The 18,927-nt window shown below is 40.4% G+C and overlaps 1 protein-coding gene and 1 pseudogene across 2 annotated transcripts in view; one reads left to right on the top strand and one right to left on the bottom strand.

Annotated features, from left to right (window-relative positions):
• Positions 1-383: 383 nt before the first annotated feature.
• Positions 384-6,231, bottom strand: LOC117994074 (zinc finger protein 892-like; annotated as a pseudogene).
• Positions 6,232-8,794: 2,563 nt separating this feature from the next.
• LOC117994337 (protein C-mannosyl-transferase DPY19L1) overlaps positions 8,795-18,927 on the top strand; it is a 17,533-nt gene continuing 7,400 nt past the window's right edge. For both annotated transcript variants that reach the window (XM_034982243.2, XM_069507490.1), the window contains exons 1-6: positions 8,795-8,995; positions 13,631-13,881; positions 14,511-14,719; positions 15,500-15,677; positions 16,462-17,393; positions 18,012-18,118. In XM_034982243.2, coding sequence (XP_034838134.1) covers positions 8,902-8,995; positions 13,631-13,881; positions 14,511-14,719; positions 15,500-15,677; positions 16,462-17,393; positions 18,012-18,118 — 1,771 coding nt within the window. In that variant the 5' untranslated portion in view covers positions 8,795-8,901. The remainder of the gene's footprint in view (positions 8,996-13,630; positions 13,882-14,510; positions 14,720-15,499; positions 15,678-16,461; positions 17,394-18,011; positions 18,119-18,927) is intronic.

The raw sequence follows: 18,927 nt of genomic DNA, 5'->3' as shown, positions 1-18,927 counted from the left end.
GGATGCTCGTGTGAACGCTAGCATACAAACACTTTCGCCATCAAACGGGATCCTGCAAAAAACTGGACTGCCGTGTGAAAGGGGCGTAACATTTATATTCACATAAGTTACAATACTTTTCACCAGTGTGAGATCTCATGTGCAATAAATTACTATTTTGGTTACATTTATATTCACATAATTTACAATACTTTTCACCAGTGTGAGATCTCATGTACACTAAATTACTATTTTATTTACATTTATATTCACATAATTTACAATGATAGCTTTTCACCAGTGTGAGATCTCATGTGCACCACCAAATTACTATTTTGGTTACATTTATATTCACATAATTTACAATGATATGGTTTTTCACCAGTGTGCGTTTTCATGTGTTGCACTAAATTACCATTTGATAAAAACTTACTGTCGCATAACTCACACAGGTATGGTTTTTAACCAGTATGAGTTCTCATGTGCAACAAAATGTGTAACCATTATTATTGTTATGTTTATATTTGCATAATTTTAGTGTTTATACGAAATTTTGCAAATCATGCGTTTTGCATGATTTGCAATGATAATTTTCAGCAGTATGAGTTCTCGTGTGTCTAATTGACCATTTTAGGCGCATTTATATTCGCATAACTTACATTGATAAGGGTTTTTCAGCAGTATGAGTTCTCATGTGTCTCGCTAATAGACCATTTTGAGCGCATTTATATTCGCATAATCTACAATGATATGGCTTTTCACTAGTATGAGTTCTCACGTGCCTAACCAATATACTATTTTGGGCACATTTATATTCGCATAATTTACAATGATATGGTTTTTCACCAGTGTGAGTTCTCATGTGCTTCACTAATAGACCACTTTGGGCGCATTTATATTCGCATAACTTACATTGATAGGGCTTTTCACCAGTGTGAGATCTCATGTGTCTCACTAATAGACTATTTCGCGCGCATTTATATTCGCATAATTTACAATGATATGGCTTTTCACTAGTATGAGTTCTCATGTGCCTTACTAATACACTATTTTGGGCGCATTTATATTCGCATAATTTACATTGATAGGGCTTTTCACCAGTGTGAGTTCTCATGTGCCTCACTAATAGACCATTTTGGGCGGATTTATATTCGCATAACTTACACTGATATGGTTTTTCACCAGTGTGAGTTCGCATGTGCAACACTAATTGACCATTTCGGGCACATTTATATTCGCATAACTTACAATGATGGGGCTTTTCACCAGTGTGGGTCCGCATGTGGACCTTCAAATGACTTTTATATTTAGTTTTGAACTGGCAAAACTTGCAAGAAAATCGGTGTGCTAACGCGTGAGTCTGAATGTGTTTAACTAGGAGACTTTTTTGTTTAAACATTTTTTGACAAAAGTCGCAAATGTACACAGTTTTTGACACAGTGGCTTTCTCTTCACGGGTGACTGGTTTGATGTATTCTATTGTAAGGACTTCATTCTGACTTGTCACCTGATAACTGACATCTTTATAGGCAATGTTCTGACTAACACAAGATCTATCAGCTGTTTGTTTTTGTGTCTTCGTCATTGACCTTTTCGAGTCAACTATCTCAGGGATAATATCATATAATTTGACGGAACAATCTGTTAGTGTAGTGTGTTGGCCGCTAACGTCTGTACCGGCTTGCTCAGTGGATGACTCTTCCATTTTGGCATTTGTCGCCAGACTCGCGGCCAGAGGAACGGCTGAAATTAAACATTTTACCAATTTTAGCGTTCAAACTATCGTGAGTGATTTTCATCACATATAATATCTCTCACCCGGCAATACTCACGTGTTTGGTCGACGTTAGCCCGACTAGTTTCAAACCCATCATGTTCATATTTATTTAGTGCTTCAAAGATTATGGAATGAAATCCTGTTAATACACGACACGACAGACAAACTAGGAACCGTAATAAACTTGCAACTTGCACTACGTCTCGCGAAAGTGGGAAAGTCATTTGTGGGAATGAGTGTAATATCCATACTAATATTATAAATGCGAAAGTGTGTCTGTCTGTCTGTTTGTCCGTCTGTCTGTCTGTCTGTCTGCTAGCCTTTCACGGCCCATCTGTTCAACCGATTTTAACAAAATTTGGTACAGCGATAGCTTTCATCCCGGGGAAGGACATAGGCTACTTTTTATACCGGAAAATCAAAGAGTTCCCACGGGATTTTTAAAAACCTAAATCCACGCGGACGAAGTCGCGGGCATCCTCTAGTTTTTTAATAAAATCCCACAAACAATTTTAGACTTGCCTTTACACAAGTTTAAAACATCTATTAAAAGTATGCTCTTAAAAAATATTTTATACATTTTATACAGTCGAAGACTATGTAAATGATAAGAAAGCTTGGATTTGACTCGCTCCAGCAATGCACGGGGCTGCAATTGCTTGTACAGTATGGTATAATAATATTGTAAATTGATCACTTGAAAAAAGCAACCGCCGAGTTTCTTGCTGGTTCTTCTGGGTAGGAACGGCATTCCGAACCAGTGGTAAATTAAACTAGTAAACTATTAAACTAATTAAACTTGAAAAAAAATACATTCTATTCTATTCTAATAATTATATCTCACCTAAGGTCATCGCAGCATGTATGGAAGAGCTGGGGTCTGCATGCCTGTGAAATATAATATCAGAATGTACCTAGAGTGTACTGTGGAGCCACTAGCCAGCATGTGTAGTCCGCGACAAGTAAAGATGGCAATCGGGGTATTGAGGCATGTGGAGGTCCCGCACACCGGCACGTCACCCGCGGTCGCCCGCACCGGGTTTAGCGCGAGCGCTGTGCGGGTTCCCTCCCCCAGAGGCAGATTATCCCTAAGGCAAACTAGCCACGTGCCTAGGGGCGCGAGGTTACGAAGGGGCGCACGGGATCATGAAGGTAGCCATTGTAACCATGTTGTAGCAATTATGCCTACTAATGTTATCTTCGAGTGACCGAAACTGCCTGTTCTTTAATAATATATACGTGATGTTTTTCACTCGTCTACATCACCAACTACCAGCTATGCAATGAGACGATTCCTCGTTCTTTCGAAGTAAGTACAAAATTGACGGGGCACCTATGAGGTGCACCTAGGGCGCTCTCGACATTTGTCTCGACACGATGTTTTCTCAGACCTGGGCGCGTTTGGAACCCTCATAGCTTTAGTTTTAAGTACGTATTAATTATCACCACTATATCATATTATCATCTTACAAATAAAAAATTTATGACAATCAGGAAGCGTAAAATTTTACCAATTCTGAATAAATAATTTGAGTTTGAGTTTGATTTAATCCACCTCTGCCCTCCCCAATTGCCCTTACAACATGTCGCGTACTATAGCTATACCATATAGCAGGTTAGAGAGGAGGAAAGAGTATTGTGATTACTGATACAAGTATGAGTGTATACTAACTGTAACTTGAACTAAACGTTATTGGTACTGGCAGGTATCCTGACCTGTTCTCAGTGATGAGTGAAGAGTGTGCAGAGCTGGAGCTCACAGCTGTATGAGGCTTCCATACTTGTGACGGTTCACATTCACCATCACCGTCACCGTTCTGCCAAATACAAAACAAAGTCCATTTCTGTCCTTTGAGAATTTGAGAGACCTTTTCCCCAAGTAAACAAGCTAATATATGAACTTTAACAAGTTGATGAAAGTGCTTAGTCATCGTCATCATCATCAACGCATCGCCAGTTCACTACTGAGACCAGGTCTCCTCCCAGAATGAGAAGGGTTTGGCAATAATCCACCACGCTGGCAAAGTGCAAAATTGGCATCATGCATACAGGTTAATTTACGATAATTTTCCTTTGCTGTTAAAGCAAGTGATATACACATAACTCTGAAAAAATGTGTACCCAGGAGAGAACCCTGTAAGACCTAATCCACTTTTTAATACGCCTAACTCACAACCTTTAATGGGAAGCTGGAAGAAATCTCTGTTTAGATATAAGCATTTCTAATGTAACTTAGTTTATTACTTCTATGTAACTACAATGTTGGTACATGAAAAATAAAAATTCAAAAAAAAATAAACCCCCAACCTACCAAACAGGTTTATTTGCCTCCTCATTTCTAATTCAAACTGCTAAGATTTGGAACACCCTTCCAGCATCAGTTTTCCCCTCGAATTATAATATGGGTACCTTCAAGACAAGGGTGAATAGGCATCTTCTAGGCAAGCGCACTCCATATTTGGCTGCATCATCACTTGCCACCCAGGTCTGATTGCAGCCAAGCGTTAATATTAAAAAGAATTAAAAAAAAAAGGTGGTGGCTGTCTAAACCACTAGGCTAGGATAGTGTTTAATAGTCTCACCTGTAAATGCATGCTCATAATATGTTGCATGTACACATGTTCATGGACAAATTCGTCCAAACAAAGTCTACATTGGAAGAGAACACTTTCGTACTTTAACGGATCCTGAACAAAATCAATGACATTATTGTCATTTTCATTCTTAATTTCCATGTCTTCATCAGCCGACATGGACTCTTCATTTTCTTCAATTTTCACGATACCTTCTAGTCTGGTTTCCCCTAATTCTTTCTGGTTGTCTTCTGAGGGATGTTCTAGTATGTGTAAGTCACAATGGTCAGGTCCTAGCGTTGTCAACACCATATTACTGTTTAGTTGGTGTTTTGTGTGGTTTATCATTTCTATATGTTCTCTTGTTATCTGTTGAGAGACAAGTTTGTATTTAATGTGTACAGTATAAGGATTAAGAAAGGATGCAAGTTTATGTATTAAGTACTCACTAATTCATGTTTTTCAACTAAGTCCATCATCAGTGCACGGGCTCTCAAGCTCTTGTCTCTAAATCTACTAAAGTTCATCAATCTCTGAGCACATTGTACACAAAGTGTATGTTTTAGGTTTCCTTGATCACACAACTGAAACAACACACAATTAAAGTAATCAAACATTCCTTAATTAATCCTTCACTGTCTCTGCACTGTTTACAGATTTATCAAAAGCATTTGACAGTGTGCATCGAGGTAGGTACAATCTAGGGATTTAACTCTACAATACATAACTGTACATCACAAATTAACAACTTACAGGATATCCAGTTAACTTTTCGTATGCTTCTTCCAATTTGTGTTTACTCATTAGTAACAGCTTGCTGTCAGTGTCTAGGCATATCATGCACACCTGAAAATATAACTATTAGTTACTTCTACAACAGGTGAGGAAAAAAAGGCAAATTCAGACCTAATATCTTAGCTCCTTCTCTTTCCTCAGCCACACTTGATCTTTTTTAGTTACTTTTGATTTACCGACAACTAACAATACATAACATGACATTTTGAGTTACCTGCACTGTCGAAGGAATTGCACCAGTACGAATTTGCCATAAGCCACTTTCTGTTTTATAAAGGTCATCACATAGAAAATGCTGCGAGCAGATCACGGCAGGGTCTGGTAGGTCATCTTGTTGGCCGAGGGCTCTGAGCCAAGCAGCACGGAGATGCACTTCAATTGGTAAACTGAAATTACTTTTTTACGTTATACATAACAAACCTGTACCATAGTAATTCACTTTTTTTTATTTACACAGTAGAACCACCTGTACTCATATTTCGTGCAGTAACTAGTTACATTTCCAGTCCAGCAGTCTGCAGTCAGCGCAGAACTGATAAAGACAATAAACTCTCAACTATAACACTGTTTTAGCGTTTAAACTATCGTGAGTGATTTCCATTATATAAAATATCTCTCAACGGCTATACTCACGTATTTAGTCGACGTTAGCCCGACTAATCACGAACCTATCCGGGGTCCTTTAAACTAACTAACGTCGACTAAATACGTGAGTATAGCCGCCGAGAGATATTTTATATAACACTGTTTGACAAGTGAAAATTCGATGACTACGACTTGAGAGTCAACTCAACTCAAATAAAACTCACCCATGAAAACTGATTTCCTTCCCTTCTCGCTCTGATGGGGATATATTGTCCGAAGTATTTATGCAGAAAGGCACACAACACTGCATTTTCAATTTAATATTTTGTCTTGCTCGAGTTCGATTTATCGGAAAACATAAATGTTAATGGTATGGTAATTTTTCCATGTTATCTTTGTTACTTAATGAAATGTAGGTATTTAAATGGAAGCTTTGCTAGATCTACGAATAGTAGACGATATTTCCAGATTTTTCAGAAATCAAGATTCAGAACCATTTCACATAGGTAGCAATTATAATATATGAAACATATTAATCTATGATATGAAATGACTTGTGATTTGGTGAATACCTAGTATTCGTTACATATTAATCTATGATATGAAATGACTTGTGATTTGGTGAATACCTAGTATTCGTTACCTACTGATTATAATACTCTTTGTTGTGAATGTCAAATCACGTCAAATCCCTGAATGTTTATTATATTGGCAACAGTGATTTTTATATTATCTGTCACGTCACGTGATGTAATTGATTAATAGTGATTTATGATATTATCGATAGTGTTATCGTCATGAAACTAATATATTATTACTAGAAGATGCCCGTGACTTCGCCCGCTTGAATTTAAGTTTTTGTACCGTGGGAACTTGTCTGTTACTTTAATATCAAATTACTGTTCTGTTAATCTAATGGGTAATATGTATGAGACAAGGCTTTATTTTTTGTCACGATGCGGGTTTAGTTCTTAATGTCTTATTAATATATTATTACTAGAAGATGCCCGTGACTTATTTTTTTGTCACGATGCGGGTCTAGTTCTTAATGTCAAAAAAACCAAATTGATTCACATCAGATCAGCCTATCTAAAATATCTCCCCTTTAAAAAAATTATAGCTCACGATCATGTCTGTCTACACAGTGATAATCTGAACTGTTGCAATTGCCCTTCGATTGAGCTAGTCGACCGATATAATTATCTCGGTCTCACCATTGACTGTAAATTCAACTGGGGTTTGCACATAGATTATGTATGTAATAAACTAAGGCAATTTCTAGCTAATATAATTATCTTGAATCGACGGATTCCATTTAAAACCAAATTAATGCTATATAACTCGTTTGCTCTAACTTATGTACAATATGGTCTCAGTAGCTACGGTCGAACTTATAAAACTTACCTCAATAATATATATAAGTTACAGTTAAGAATTTTAAAAACTATTGTCTCCAGTTCCATTAAATCGAAATACGACGGCAATTAACTAGGGCTATTTAAACATTGTAAAACATTACCCGTTCAAGAACAGTTTAAATGTTCATTGCTAAAGGAGGAGTTCTTCAACGAGAAGATACTCTGGAAAATAGAACATCCTGTACAGACGCGAGTGATGACGGCTAACCGCCTGCACACTACGCGCGCTAACAATACTTACGGCGAGCGAACCACCGCGTACTTGGTTCCGCGATTCATAAATGAACTACCAACGCTGACTAAAAAAATAGATATTAAAAACATTAAGTTTAAATTAAAAGAATATTTTTAGCAAAGTTAGATGGCTGAGTCTTTTGTGTCTATGTAGATTATATAATTATTTATATTAGTGTGCTAATCCTATTCACCTAATAAACCTTAAATTTAATAAACCTACTCACGATTATAATATGTTACATACTTACGTGATTCTTCGCGTTATATTCCTACTGTTGATTATTTCTTTAAGTAATTAGTTAATAGGTACCTTCGTTGCAGCTAGGCACCGAGGACAAACCTCTGTGGTTTTTTCGGTGTTTTTAGTTTAAGCTTTATTTGTATGTATTTTGATTTGATAATAAATTAAAAAAAAAAAAAATTAAAAAAAAAAAAAAATCCCGGGTTGGGCCAAAATTAGGTCTTCTTCTTCCACCACGGTTTGGTCACCGTAGCTCGCAAAAGGTTTCGCGGTATTACTATGGGCTTCGCATACGAAGAACCTCCTTGTAGTAAATGTATTCTGTGAGAAGAACACTGTTCAATGGTTTGTTAAACTTGTAGATTGATTCGGGATTTCTGTATATTTTTTGTTATTTTTGTTGGTTTGTTCTTTGATTATACAGACAGCAAAACCTTCAACACAAAAAAATAATTAAAGAACCGTTGAACGCGTGTTTATATTAAATCTGTCAGAACATTATACAAAAACTGTCAATTTAGTAAGTCATTTCGTGTTTAACTTGTTTTATTTTGTTGTGGTAGGTAATACGGTAAAATAACGTGAATATTTTTGTTTTTTGTTACGTCAGAATTACTGACTGTCAGTATTTGGAATTTCAGACATCTAAAGGTTCGTACGCACCTGAGCGGCGCGGCGCGGCGCTTCAGCGAGCTACACGTCGCGGCACAAAGCGTCAAAATATCATTTCTATCATTTTGTATGGCGCATATCGCACTAGAGCGGCGCTGCACAGCGCTTCACCGCGCGTTGCCGCGCGGCACGGCTGGAGAGAATATTTTGAAGCGCAGCGAAGCGACGCGCAGTGCAGTGACGCTAGTGCGACATACCCAGCGGCGCGGCACGGCGCTTCGCGCTCGTACGCGAACGGGTATAAAAGTGACGCGCAAGTGACGCGAGGTGCCGCGTACTGAAGTTGTAGTGTGGTAGGCACCGTCGAGCGGCCTGAGGTGACGCGTTCTGCAGTCGGACTGAAGCGCCGCGCCGCGCCGCTCAGGTGCGTACGGACCTTTATGCGCTTTATATCAATTATCGAAATATGACAGCCAAATACTATCGATTTATAAATCAACACCAAGGACATCCCTATATGATAATTGTCAAATGTCAATGTCATTATGCCAAAATTGTCACTGTCAGGAATTACGAGTTCATATTTCGGAGTTGTTTTTTGATTGTATAATTTAAAGGTCAATAAATTCTATTCCAAAACTAGCGATTTATGTAAATGAAATGTGAAGTGCAGAATCGTTAAAAATGGAGGAAAACACAGCGGAGACGCCGACCAGTCCAAACAGACGAAGATTTAACAGAAGGAAATTCTTTGCTTATGGTTCTTTAATAGTAGCCGGTAAGATATCGTTTTAAAATAATATTATTTTAGAAAAATATGTTCAACAGTATTCTTTTTGCTCGCTTGTTCTTGCAATTTTAGAAATTCTGCTTCTTTTTCTTATACTTTGGGGCTATGCAGGTTCTTGAATACCTTGTATAATTGCGACCGTCTCCGATATATTGTGTTTGCCTCCACTTCACATTTTCTTGTCAAATCCTGTGGCCGCCAAATACAGCAGCACTTTTTTGACTGGAATTGAAGTAGGTAACATCCTCAATCCTCATACAATGTAAAGAAGGCCTCAGGCCTGTATGTAAACTAAATGATGCCCACGACTTTGTGAGTGTAGTATTAGGTTTTTAAAAATCCTGTGGGAACTATTTGATTTTCCAGGATAAAACGTAGCCTGTGTCCTTCTCCAGGATGCAAGCTATTTCGTCAAAATCGGTTGAACTGATGGGCCATGAAAAGCTAGCAGACAGACACACTTTCGCGTTTATAATATTAGTATGGATGATGAATGGATAAATACAATTTTTTAAATAAATACTTTATCTCATTTTATTTAATAATATAGTCAAGGTTTATGTCTGGCCTTCACAACCCGTTAGAAATCTATTTCCATACTAATATTATAAATGCGAAAGTGTGTCTGTCTGTCTGCTTGCTTTTCACGGCCCATCGGTTTAACCGATTCTTATGAAATTTGGTACAGAGGTAGCTTACATCCCAGGGAAGGACATAGGCTACTTTCGATCCTGGAAAATTAAAGAGTTCCCACAGGATTTTTAAAAATTTAAATCTACACGGACGAAGTCGCGGGCATCTATCAACACACAGCTCAAACTGCTGGACGGATCAGGCTGAAATTTGGTATGCAGATAGCTATTATAACCAACCGCAAAGAAAGGATTATCGAAAATTCAACCCCAGAGAGGATAATACAGGGGTTTGAAATTTGCGTAGTCCACACGGACGAAGTCGTGAGCATAAACTAGTTAGAATATAAATGATTTAGTAAGCTCAAGTTTATACTAATTAATTCGACTCTTAGGTCAATGTTTAGTACCTATTAAAAGTTAGTGATTAAAACTAGGGGCAACGACTTTGTAGTAAGCGTCAGGTATCTGTATATAAGTCCCGCAAAATGCTAACGCTGGAGCCATGTCTCATTAACATCGAAATGACGTCATTTTGACGTCAGCTAAAAAAAATATACCATCAGCTCGAAACTTCAGTCTAGTGCTGACGTCACTAAAATGCCGGCCACGCGCATTAGCAATTTGCGGGACATAAACCTCCATATCAGTTCGATCGACGACCTACCTGGTGCAGTGGTAAGCACTGTGATCCTATTTTATTTTTATTTTATAAAAAAAAAAATCTGGGTAGGGCTGTTGGGAGGCTTCGGCCGTGGCTAGTTTCCACCCTACCGGCATGGGTTTAATAAAAACTACCATACCCCTTCCAGGTTAGCCCGTTACCTGCCCATCATTATTTTTAGTTAACAGGAAGTAACCTGTAGGTTTCTTGACAGACATACAACAAAGTGGTCCTATAAGGGTTCCTTTTTTCCTTTTGAGGTACGGAACTCTAAAAATACTGTTCTTAAGCAAGTAGTATAGTACAATGCTTAATTAACATAATCTATTTTAAGAAGCAGGCTATTTAATTATGTAGAATGAGGCCAATTCAGTTTGATGATGGCAAATGTGAGCATAAATAGGTCAAATAGATAGGATTTAGAGCCTCAATAGCTCAACCGGTATAGGGGAGTGGACTGAAAACCGAAAGGTCGACGGTTCAAACCCCGCCCGTTGCACTATTGTCGTACCTACTCCTAGCACAAGCCTGACGCTTAGTTGGAGAGGAAAGGGGAATATTAGTCATTTAACATGGCTAATATTCTTTTTAAAAAACAAAAAAAAATAAGATTGTATGTATGTATGTATATTCTTAAAAAGTAGGTACAAAAAGGCGGTCTTATCGCTAAATAGCGATCTCTTCCAGACAACCTTAACGCTAGGGAGAAAACGAACAAATGGACAAAGGTAGATGGTGTTATAATAAACCTTAATACCAATAGCTAAATAAACTTAACCATATAATTATAATTCATAATAAGTCCCGCAAATTGCTCAACCGCCATTTTAATGACGTCAGCACTAGACTGAAGTTTCTAGCTAATGGTATATTTTTATTTCAGTATATTCAAAATGTAAATAAATGTAAATGTAAATAAGTATTATGTATAAGTTTTTTTTTTTTTTTTTTATTCTATTAAAATATGTATATACTGAATATTATGATAAAATGTAATTGCATGTAATGTTTTCAGTAAATAAAGGCTATATTATTATTATATTCAAAATGACGTCATTTCGATGTTAATGAAGCATAGTTCCAGCGCAATAGCAATTTGCGGGACTTATACCATTCTATATTTTATACTAGAACTAGCTTATGGCTGCGACTTCGTCCAAGTGGAATCGTGGACTAGACAAATTTCAATACCCTCATTTTACCAACTAAGGTTGGTTTTTCAAAGATCCTTTCTTAGCGGATGTTTATCCGGTTTTTATATACATATAAGTAAATTATCAGTACCCATATTATAAAAAAGAGAGTTTATTTGTTGGTTTGTCAAATAACGTCTTCTTCTTCAACGAGCTTCAATAACGTCGCCACAGAGCAATGGAAAGACGTGATTTTTTGCATGGGTATAGTTAAAGACGCGAGGATTTAGTCTTTAAAACCCCGTGGGAACTCTTTGATTTTCCGGAATAAAAAGTAGTCTATGTCACTGTCCAGGTCTTTATCTATACCCATGCAAAAAATCACATTGATACGTTGCTCCGTTGCGGCGTGATTAAAGGACAAACAAGCACACTTTCGCATTTATATAAAGGGTAGTGATTCCCAAATTAACCCTGCTGGCTCCGGATGGGCCGTGAAAAGCTAACAGACAGACAGACACACTTTCCCATTTATAATATTAGTATGGATTTATTTTTGAAAGAAATTATTTTACTTCACTCCCTGTCGATAGGATGTTTACACTACCATGTCATACACCTCTTCGAGAGCAACAGGAACTTATTGTTGTTATTGCCTAATGAGGTTCCTGTTGATTGGATTAGTTGATGTTGTAATAGCTAGGTATTGGTTGATTTGGGATCTGTATGGGGATGGAGGAGCCGATCTAGATAGCGACTTAGGTAGGGTTAGTTAGGGTTGTCTAGTCTTAGTAGTGGACGGAACTTCCATCGCTGTCAGATCAACAATGAAATATCTCGGACTTGTCCTTGACAGCCGATGGAAGTTCGAGGAGCATTTTCGGCGACTGGCTCCCAAGCTCATTGGAGCTGCCGGTGCGCTTAGCCGGCTCCTCCCAAACCTGGGTGGACCAGATGTAGGCTGCCGTCGTCTGTACACAGGGGTGGTACGGTCGATGGCCCTATACGGGGCTCCTATCTGGGTAAATGCCCTGACCGTCCGAACAAGACCTCTGCTGCGGAGACCGCAGCGTGTCATGGCGGTGAGGGCAATAAGAGGCTATCGAACCATATCCCACGAGGCATCCTGCGTCTTGGCTGGGACCCCACCATGGGACCTGGACGCTATGACACTGGCCAGTGTGTACCAGAGGAGGGTGGATGCCCGTTTACGGGGGGAACACCCTTCTCCAAAGGAAGTGGATGGGTGGCGGCGATTAGCGCAGGCTGAGCTCCTCTTCCATTGGCAGGGGAGGCTCGAGTCACCCACAGCCGGTCACATGACCATTGAGGCTATCCGTCCTATCCTTGAGGAGTGGATGAAAAGGAAGCACGGAGCACTCACGTTCCACCTTGTACAGGTTCTTACGGGGCATGGGTGCTTTGGTAAATACCTGTGCAAGGTTGCGCGAAGAGAGCCCAGAGAGGATTGCCACCATTGCGGTAGTGCTTCAGACACAGCACAGCATACACTGGCTGAGTGCCCGGCATGGGCGGACCCACGCAAGTCGCTGGTGGAAGTTATGGGGCAGGACCTCTCTTTGCCCATCGTGGCCAGATCCATGGTGGACAGTGAGAGGGCTTGGAAAGCGATGGTCTCCTTCAGCGAGGAAGTAATGACGCAGAAGGAGGCAGCGGAGAGGATAAGAGAGGAAGCCGAGAACTCTCATCCCATGCGCCGCAGGAGAATCGGGCGCAGGCGAGCTGCGCATGACCGCCGCTTGCCCCCTTGAATAGGACCTCCGGGTAATAGACACGGGGAGTCTATTGCCCGCAGGAGAACAGGTCCTTGAGTTGGAAGGCAAGCCCTTGTCCCCGGTGAGCCTAAAACTGAGTTGGGGACCCCATTAAGTCCCAGAGCTAGGCCTGCTTTGGCGGGAGCCGTTAGCTAGGTTGCAGTCGAATACATTCGTGTCCCTGTGCCTAGCAACAACGGATGAGACAGAACACCGTGGGGTTTTAGTCGGTAAGAGTCCGACATAACCACCGCACCTCCCCGAGCGCGGTGGTATCCATGAGGATTTCCCCACGTTAAAAAAAAAAAAAAAAAAAAAAAAAAAAAGGGTTGTCTAGTCTAATAGGAGACGTTGGTGTCATGACTTATATTAAGTGAATTAGCCTTCATATTTATTTTTGAAATTATTTTACTTTACAGCCCTGTCGCTAGCATGTTTGCACTACCACTATGTCATACACCTCTTCGAGAACGACAGGAACTTCTCATTCCTCTCGGAGCTTGAGAGAGAGATGTCATTTAGAACTGAAATGGGTTTCTACTACTCATACTATAAGACCATGGTGGAAGAGAGGCCTTATCTTGCGGCGATATATAAGCTCATGAACGACAGACTGGTTGAATATCCCAAGGATGTGAACGCGTTCAATAGATTCAACATTCATCCAGAGGTGAGGCTATATACAGGATGTAACATTCATCCAGAGGTGAGGCTATATACAGGTTGTAACATTCATCCAGAGGTGAGGCTCTATACAGGGTGTAACATTCATCCAGAGGTGAGGCTATATACAGGGTGTAACATTCATCCAGAGGTGAGGCTATATACAGGTTGTAACATTCATCCAGAGTTGAGGCTATATACAGGATGTAACATTCATCCAGAGGTGAGGCTATATACAGGTTGAGGCTATATATCTCTGTACCAAACTTCGTCAAAATCGGTTGAACGGATCGGCCGTGAAAGGCTAGCAGACAGACAGACAGACAGACAGACAAACAGACAGACCGAAAGACAGACACACTCGCATTTATAATATTAATAAGTAATAACTAATACATAATAAGTAAAATAAGTATATAAGTATAAGAGCAACCGCCGAGTTTCTTGCTGGTTCTTCTCGGTAGGAAAGGAATTCCGAACCAGTGGTAGATGCATCCGACTATTCGAAAGTACTTGTAAAAATTTATTTGAATAAAAAAGATTTTTATTTTTATTTTATTTTGTTTATTAAGTATAGTATGGATGTGAACAACTCTGTTGGTCAGAAAGTGTTCATCATGATGATGATGATTTCAGGTAGTTATTGGCTCAGTGTACAGATACTTCGAGCCATGGCTGAACACCACTTACTTCAAAGAGTGCCACTTGATTGCGAGGGGGGACGGCCACACTCCGGTTGAGAGCTGCATCGGGATTGGTCAGCCGATATTCTTCTACTTGGAAGCCATCTGGTGGTTGGCTGGAGTCACTGTTGCTGCGCTGTTCTTACACGCTACAGTGTTAAGGTGAGGAAATACTGCCGTCTCTTTCTGACACCAACACGAAAATATGAAATCCGGGTATATTTAAAACAAGAGTGAATTGGCACTTTGTAGGCAAACGCTTCCGACCGAAAAAGATTTCTTTATTAAATGGCCCCCAAATATAGCAGCTGTTTCAAAGCCACTGGTTGTGATACATAAGCGCATGTTTATAGTCGCTGGCCGCCAAATGGAACGACTGTTTTATAGCCGCTATCTCTTATTGCGGTGTGTCATAATTCGCGCTACTCAGGCCATGTTTAAAATAAAGCCGCCATCTTTTATCGGGGTCTGTTAAAATTCGCATTACTTCTGTCCGTATTTAAATGGTCGCCAAACAGAACAGCTGTTTCAAAGCCGCCGTCTCTTATCGAGGTGTGTCAAAATTCGCGCTACTTAGGCCATGTTTAAAATGGTGCCAAACAGAACAGCTGTTTTAAAGCCACCATCTTTTATCGGGGTCTGTTAAAATTCGCATTACTTCCGTCCGTATTTAAATGGTCGCCAAACAGAACAGCTGTTTCAAAGCCGCCGTCTCTTATCGAGGTGTGTCAAAATTCGCGCTACTTAGGCCATATTTAAAATGGTGCCAAACAGAACAGCTGTTTTAAAGCCACCATCTTTTATCGGGGTCTGTTAAAATTCGCATTACTTCCGTCCGTATTTAAATGGTCGCCAAACAGAACAGCTGTTTCAAAGCCGCCGTCTCTTATCGCCGTCGCTGTTGCCGAAATACGTTGTAATTTTTTTTTATTATCTCGTCAGTCAGAGCCTGTTGGGTGGTCTGATGGCAGTGCTGCAATACTTCGCCAACCACGCGGAGTGCACGCGCGTGCAGTGGGCCCCCAACGAGAGGGAGAATCTTGCTGCTCCGCTGCTGCTGCTGCAGAGCTGGCTGCTGACGCTGCAGCTCAGGAGCAAGAATACGCTTCTACAACTACAGGTAATCTATACAACATCATCATGTAAACCTATTGCTCATTGTTGGCCCACTTGAACAGAGCCCATCGCCGGCTCACCACAGAGCACGGGTCTCCTCTCAGAGTGAGAAGGGTTTTGACCGTAGTCTACCACGCTGACTTTAGACTAGCTGATGCCCGCGACTACGTACGCGTGGAATTAGGTTGTTCTAAAATCCTGTGGGAACCCTTTGATTTTCCGGGATAAAAAGTAGCCTATGTCACTCTCCAGATCTTTATCTATACCCATGCAAACAATCACGTCAATCAGTTGCACCGTTGCGACGTGATTGAAGGACAAACCATCAAACAAACACACTTTCGCATTTATAATAAGGGTACTAATATAGAGGTAAAAATATAGTCATCCGGTACTTGCGCACGGGGCTGGGAGGGGGGAGGGCAAGCCCTCCCATTTCCCCCTCCCGCGGAAAAGCATAGTTTTCCAGTAATGCTTTTTTTTTGTAAAATCATAATTGGTAAAAATTCACTATCGTTTAGCAGGAGTAGGGGGGTTGAGAGAGAGGGGGGTGTCCCCTAACCCCAAAGAGAGACCCCCACACTCCCCCACGACGGAGGCCCGGTTGACGGTCGTCGTTCTTTTTAAACCACCCAGAAAAAAGGAGCCCCGGATTCGCGGGGCTCCTTTTTTCTATCTGCATGCCTAGTTTCAGCCCGATCCGTCCAGTAGTTTGAGCTGTGCGTTAATAGATCAGTCAGTCACCTTTTCCTTTTATATATTTAGATGAAGTATTTTTTTTGTTTCAGATCTCAATATTCACACTGAACTGCCTCTGCTTATTATTCTGGCAGTTCACGCAGTTCATATTCCTCACCCAAGTCGCCATTTTCTTTGTCATGGAACAGTTAAAGATAATCGATATCAAATCGTTATCGATTTTCTTGCACTGCCACTTCTGTGGTCTGCATACAGCCGTGTTATTCCTTCAAGGCAACGACATGCTAAAATCGTCCTTATATACATGCTTCTTCTTCATAGTGTCCATGTACTGTTTGTTCTGCAGTTTCCTACGCATTACGGTCCGATGTCGCTTGAGCTTTTTCTTCGAATGTTGGCTAGTAGTTCTACGGATATGTTTGGCGGTTTTCGGTGCTTTTTACTTGAAAAAAGTCTTAAACGAGTCCTTGGATGTTCAGGAAGACTCGCACATTTGGGATATATTGTACTCGAAAATGACGAATTTTCAAAATTTTCACACTTTACTGTACACTTGCTCTGAAGTTTTCGATTTCCTACCCTTGAGTTCAATAAAAAACATGTCCAAAAGTCTTTTAATTCCTTTTGTGTTAATCAGTTGTGTTAACGTAGTAACGTTTTGGATAAAAGATTCCATACATCGTTACAAGAAAGAGATGACTAGAATTGCCAAAGAGAGTAACAGAGAGGGGAATATCGAGGACGAGGATAGCGGTATAGAGAATACTGAGGTTAAGAAAAAAGCCGGTAAAAATACCAAAGATCTGGACTTGATACTCTATGGCATTGATTTTGAAAGCATAGAGTATGTAGACCCGTTTATGGTTTATGTCAGGAATGTGAGGGTAGATCCGTCGATATTCTATAATCTGTCGCAAATGGCGGTGTTCGGTGTCATGGCGGCGCTGGTGATGAGATTGAAGCTGCTGTTTTCGACGCAAATGTGCATCGTTTCGTCGCTGATTGTGAAAAAAACGCATATGTAAGTAATCTTTTAGAAAACTCCTTTTTTTTGTCTAGCTTATGCTCGCGACTTCGTCCGCGTGGACTGCACAAATTTGTAACCCCTATTTCATTCCCTTTGGGGTTGAATTTTTAATAATCCTTTCTTAGCGGATGTCTACGTCATAATAGCTACCTGCATGCCAAATTTCAGCCCGATCCACCCAGTAGTTTGAGCTGTGCGTTGATAGATCAGTCACTCAGTCACCTTTTCCTTTTATATATTTAGATGTTTTTGGTACAAATAAAAAGACCAAAGAACATGAAAACCCTATCCACGGAAATAAGTTAGTTTACTGCTCTCTCTGTTACGTAGCTACATTACACTTTTACAATTACACTTTTTGATAGTCGGTTGTTGCATTTGTAAGATAATATAGTGGTGATAATTTTTACGCGAACTTAAATCTAAAGCTACGGGGGTTCTAAACGCGCCCAGGTCTGAGAAGAGCCCACGACAAACTCGGCCAATCACCAATTTAAGACTAAATTAAGTGCCCAGTAAAACCGACTGTGGTTTTTGTGGCACTGAAAAAAAAGTACCTATATTATCATTTTAAGAAAAAAAATAAAAAAAAACTTGCTCCTTTTATTTCAGATTGCCAAAACGAATGTCGAAGTACACAAAGTTGTTGTGGGGGATCGCCCTTTTGCCCGTGTTGGCGGAGCTTACCCTCAATATGCATCGAGAGATGTCGCATATTGGTGAGTATTTTGCCCGTGTTGGCGGAGCTTACCCTCAATATGCATCGAGAGATGTCGCATATTGGTGAGTATTTTGCCCGTGTTGGCGGAGCTTACCCTCAATATGCATCGAGAGATGTCGCATATTGGTGAGTATTTTGCCCGTGTTGGCGGAGCTTACCCCCAATATGCATCGAGAGATGTCGCATATTGGTGAGTATTTTGCCCGTGTTGGCGGAGCTTACCCTCAATATGCATCGAGAGATGTCGCATATTGGTGAGTATTTTGCCCGTGTTGGCGGAGCTTACCCTCAATATGCATCGAGAGATGTCGCATATTGGTGAGTATTTTTCCCGTGTTGGCGGAGCTTACCCTCAATATGCATCGAGAGATGTCGCATATTGGTGAGTATTTTGCCCGTGTTGGCGGAGCTTACCCTCAATATGCATCGAGAGATGTCGCATATTGGTGAGTATTTTGCCCGTGTTGGCGGAGCTTACCCTCAATATGCATCGAGAGATGTCGCATATTGGTGAGTATTTTGCCCGTGTTGGCGGAGCTTACCCTCAATATGCATCGAGAGATGTCGCATATTGGTGAGTATTTTGCCCGTGTTGGCGGAGCTTACCCTCAATATGCATCGAGAGATGTCGCATATTGGTGAGTATTTTGCCCGTGTTGGCGGAGTTTACCCTCAATATGCATCGAGAGATGTCGCATATTGGTGAGTATTTTGCCCGTGTTGGCGGAGCTTACCCTCAATATGCATCGAGAGATGTCGCATATTGGTGAGTATTTCGCCCGTGTTGGCGGAGCTTACCCTCAATAT

The sequence above is a fragment of the Maniola hyperantus genome, chromosome 26 (genome assembly GCF_902806685.2).
Source record: "Maniola hyperantus chromosome 26, iAphHyp1.2, whole genome shotgun sequence".
NCBI lineage: Eukaryota > Metazoa > Arthropoda > Insecta > Lepidoptera > Nymphalidae > Maniola > Maniola hyperantus.
The sequence above is the reverse complement of the archived record's forward strand: the minus strand, read 5'-3'. Positions and strand labels throughout refer to the sequence as shown.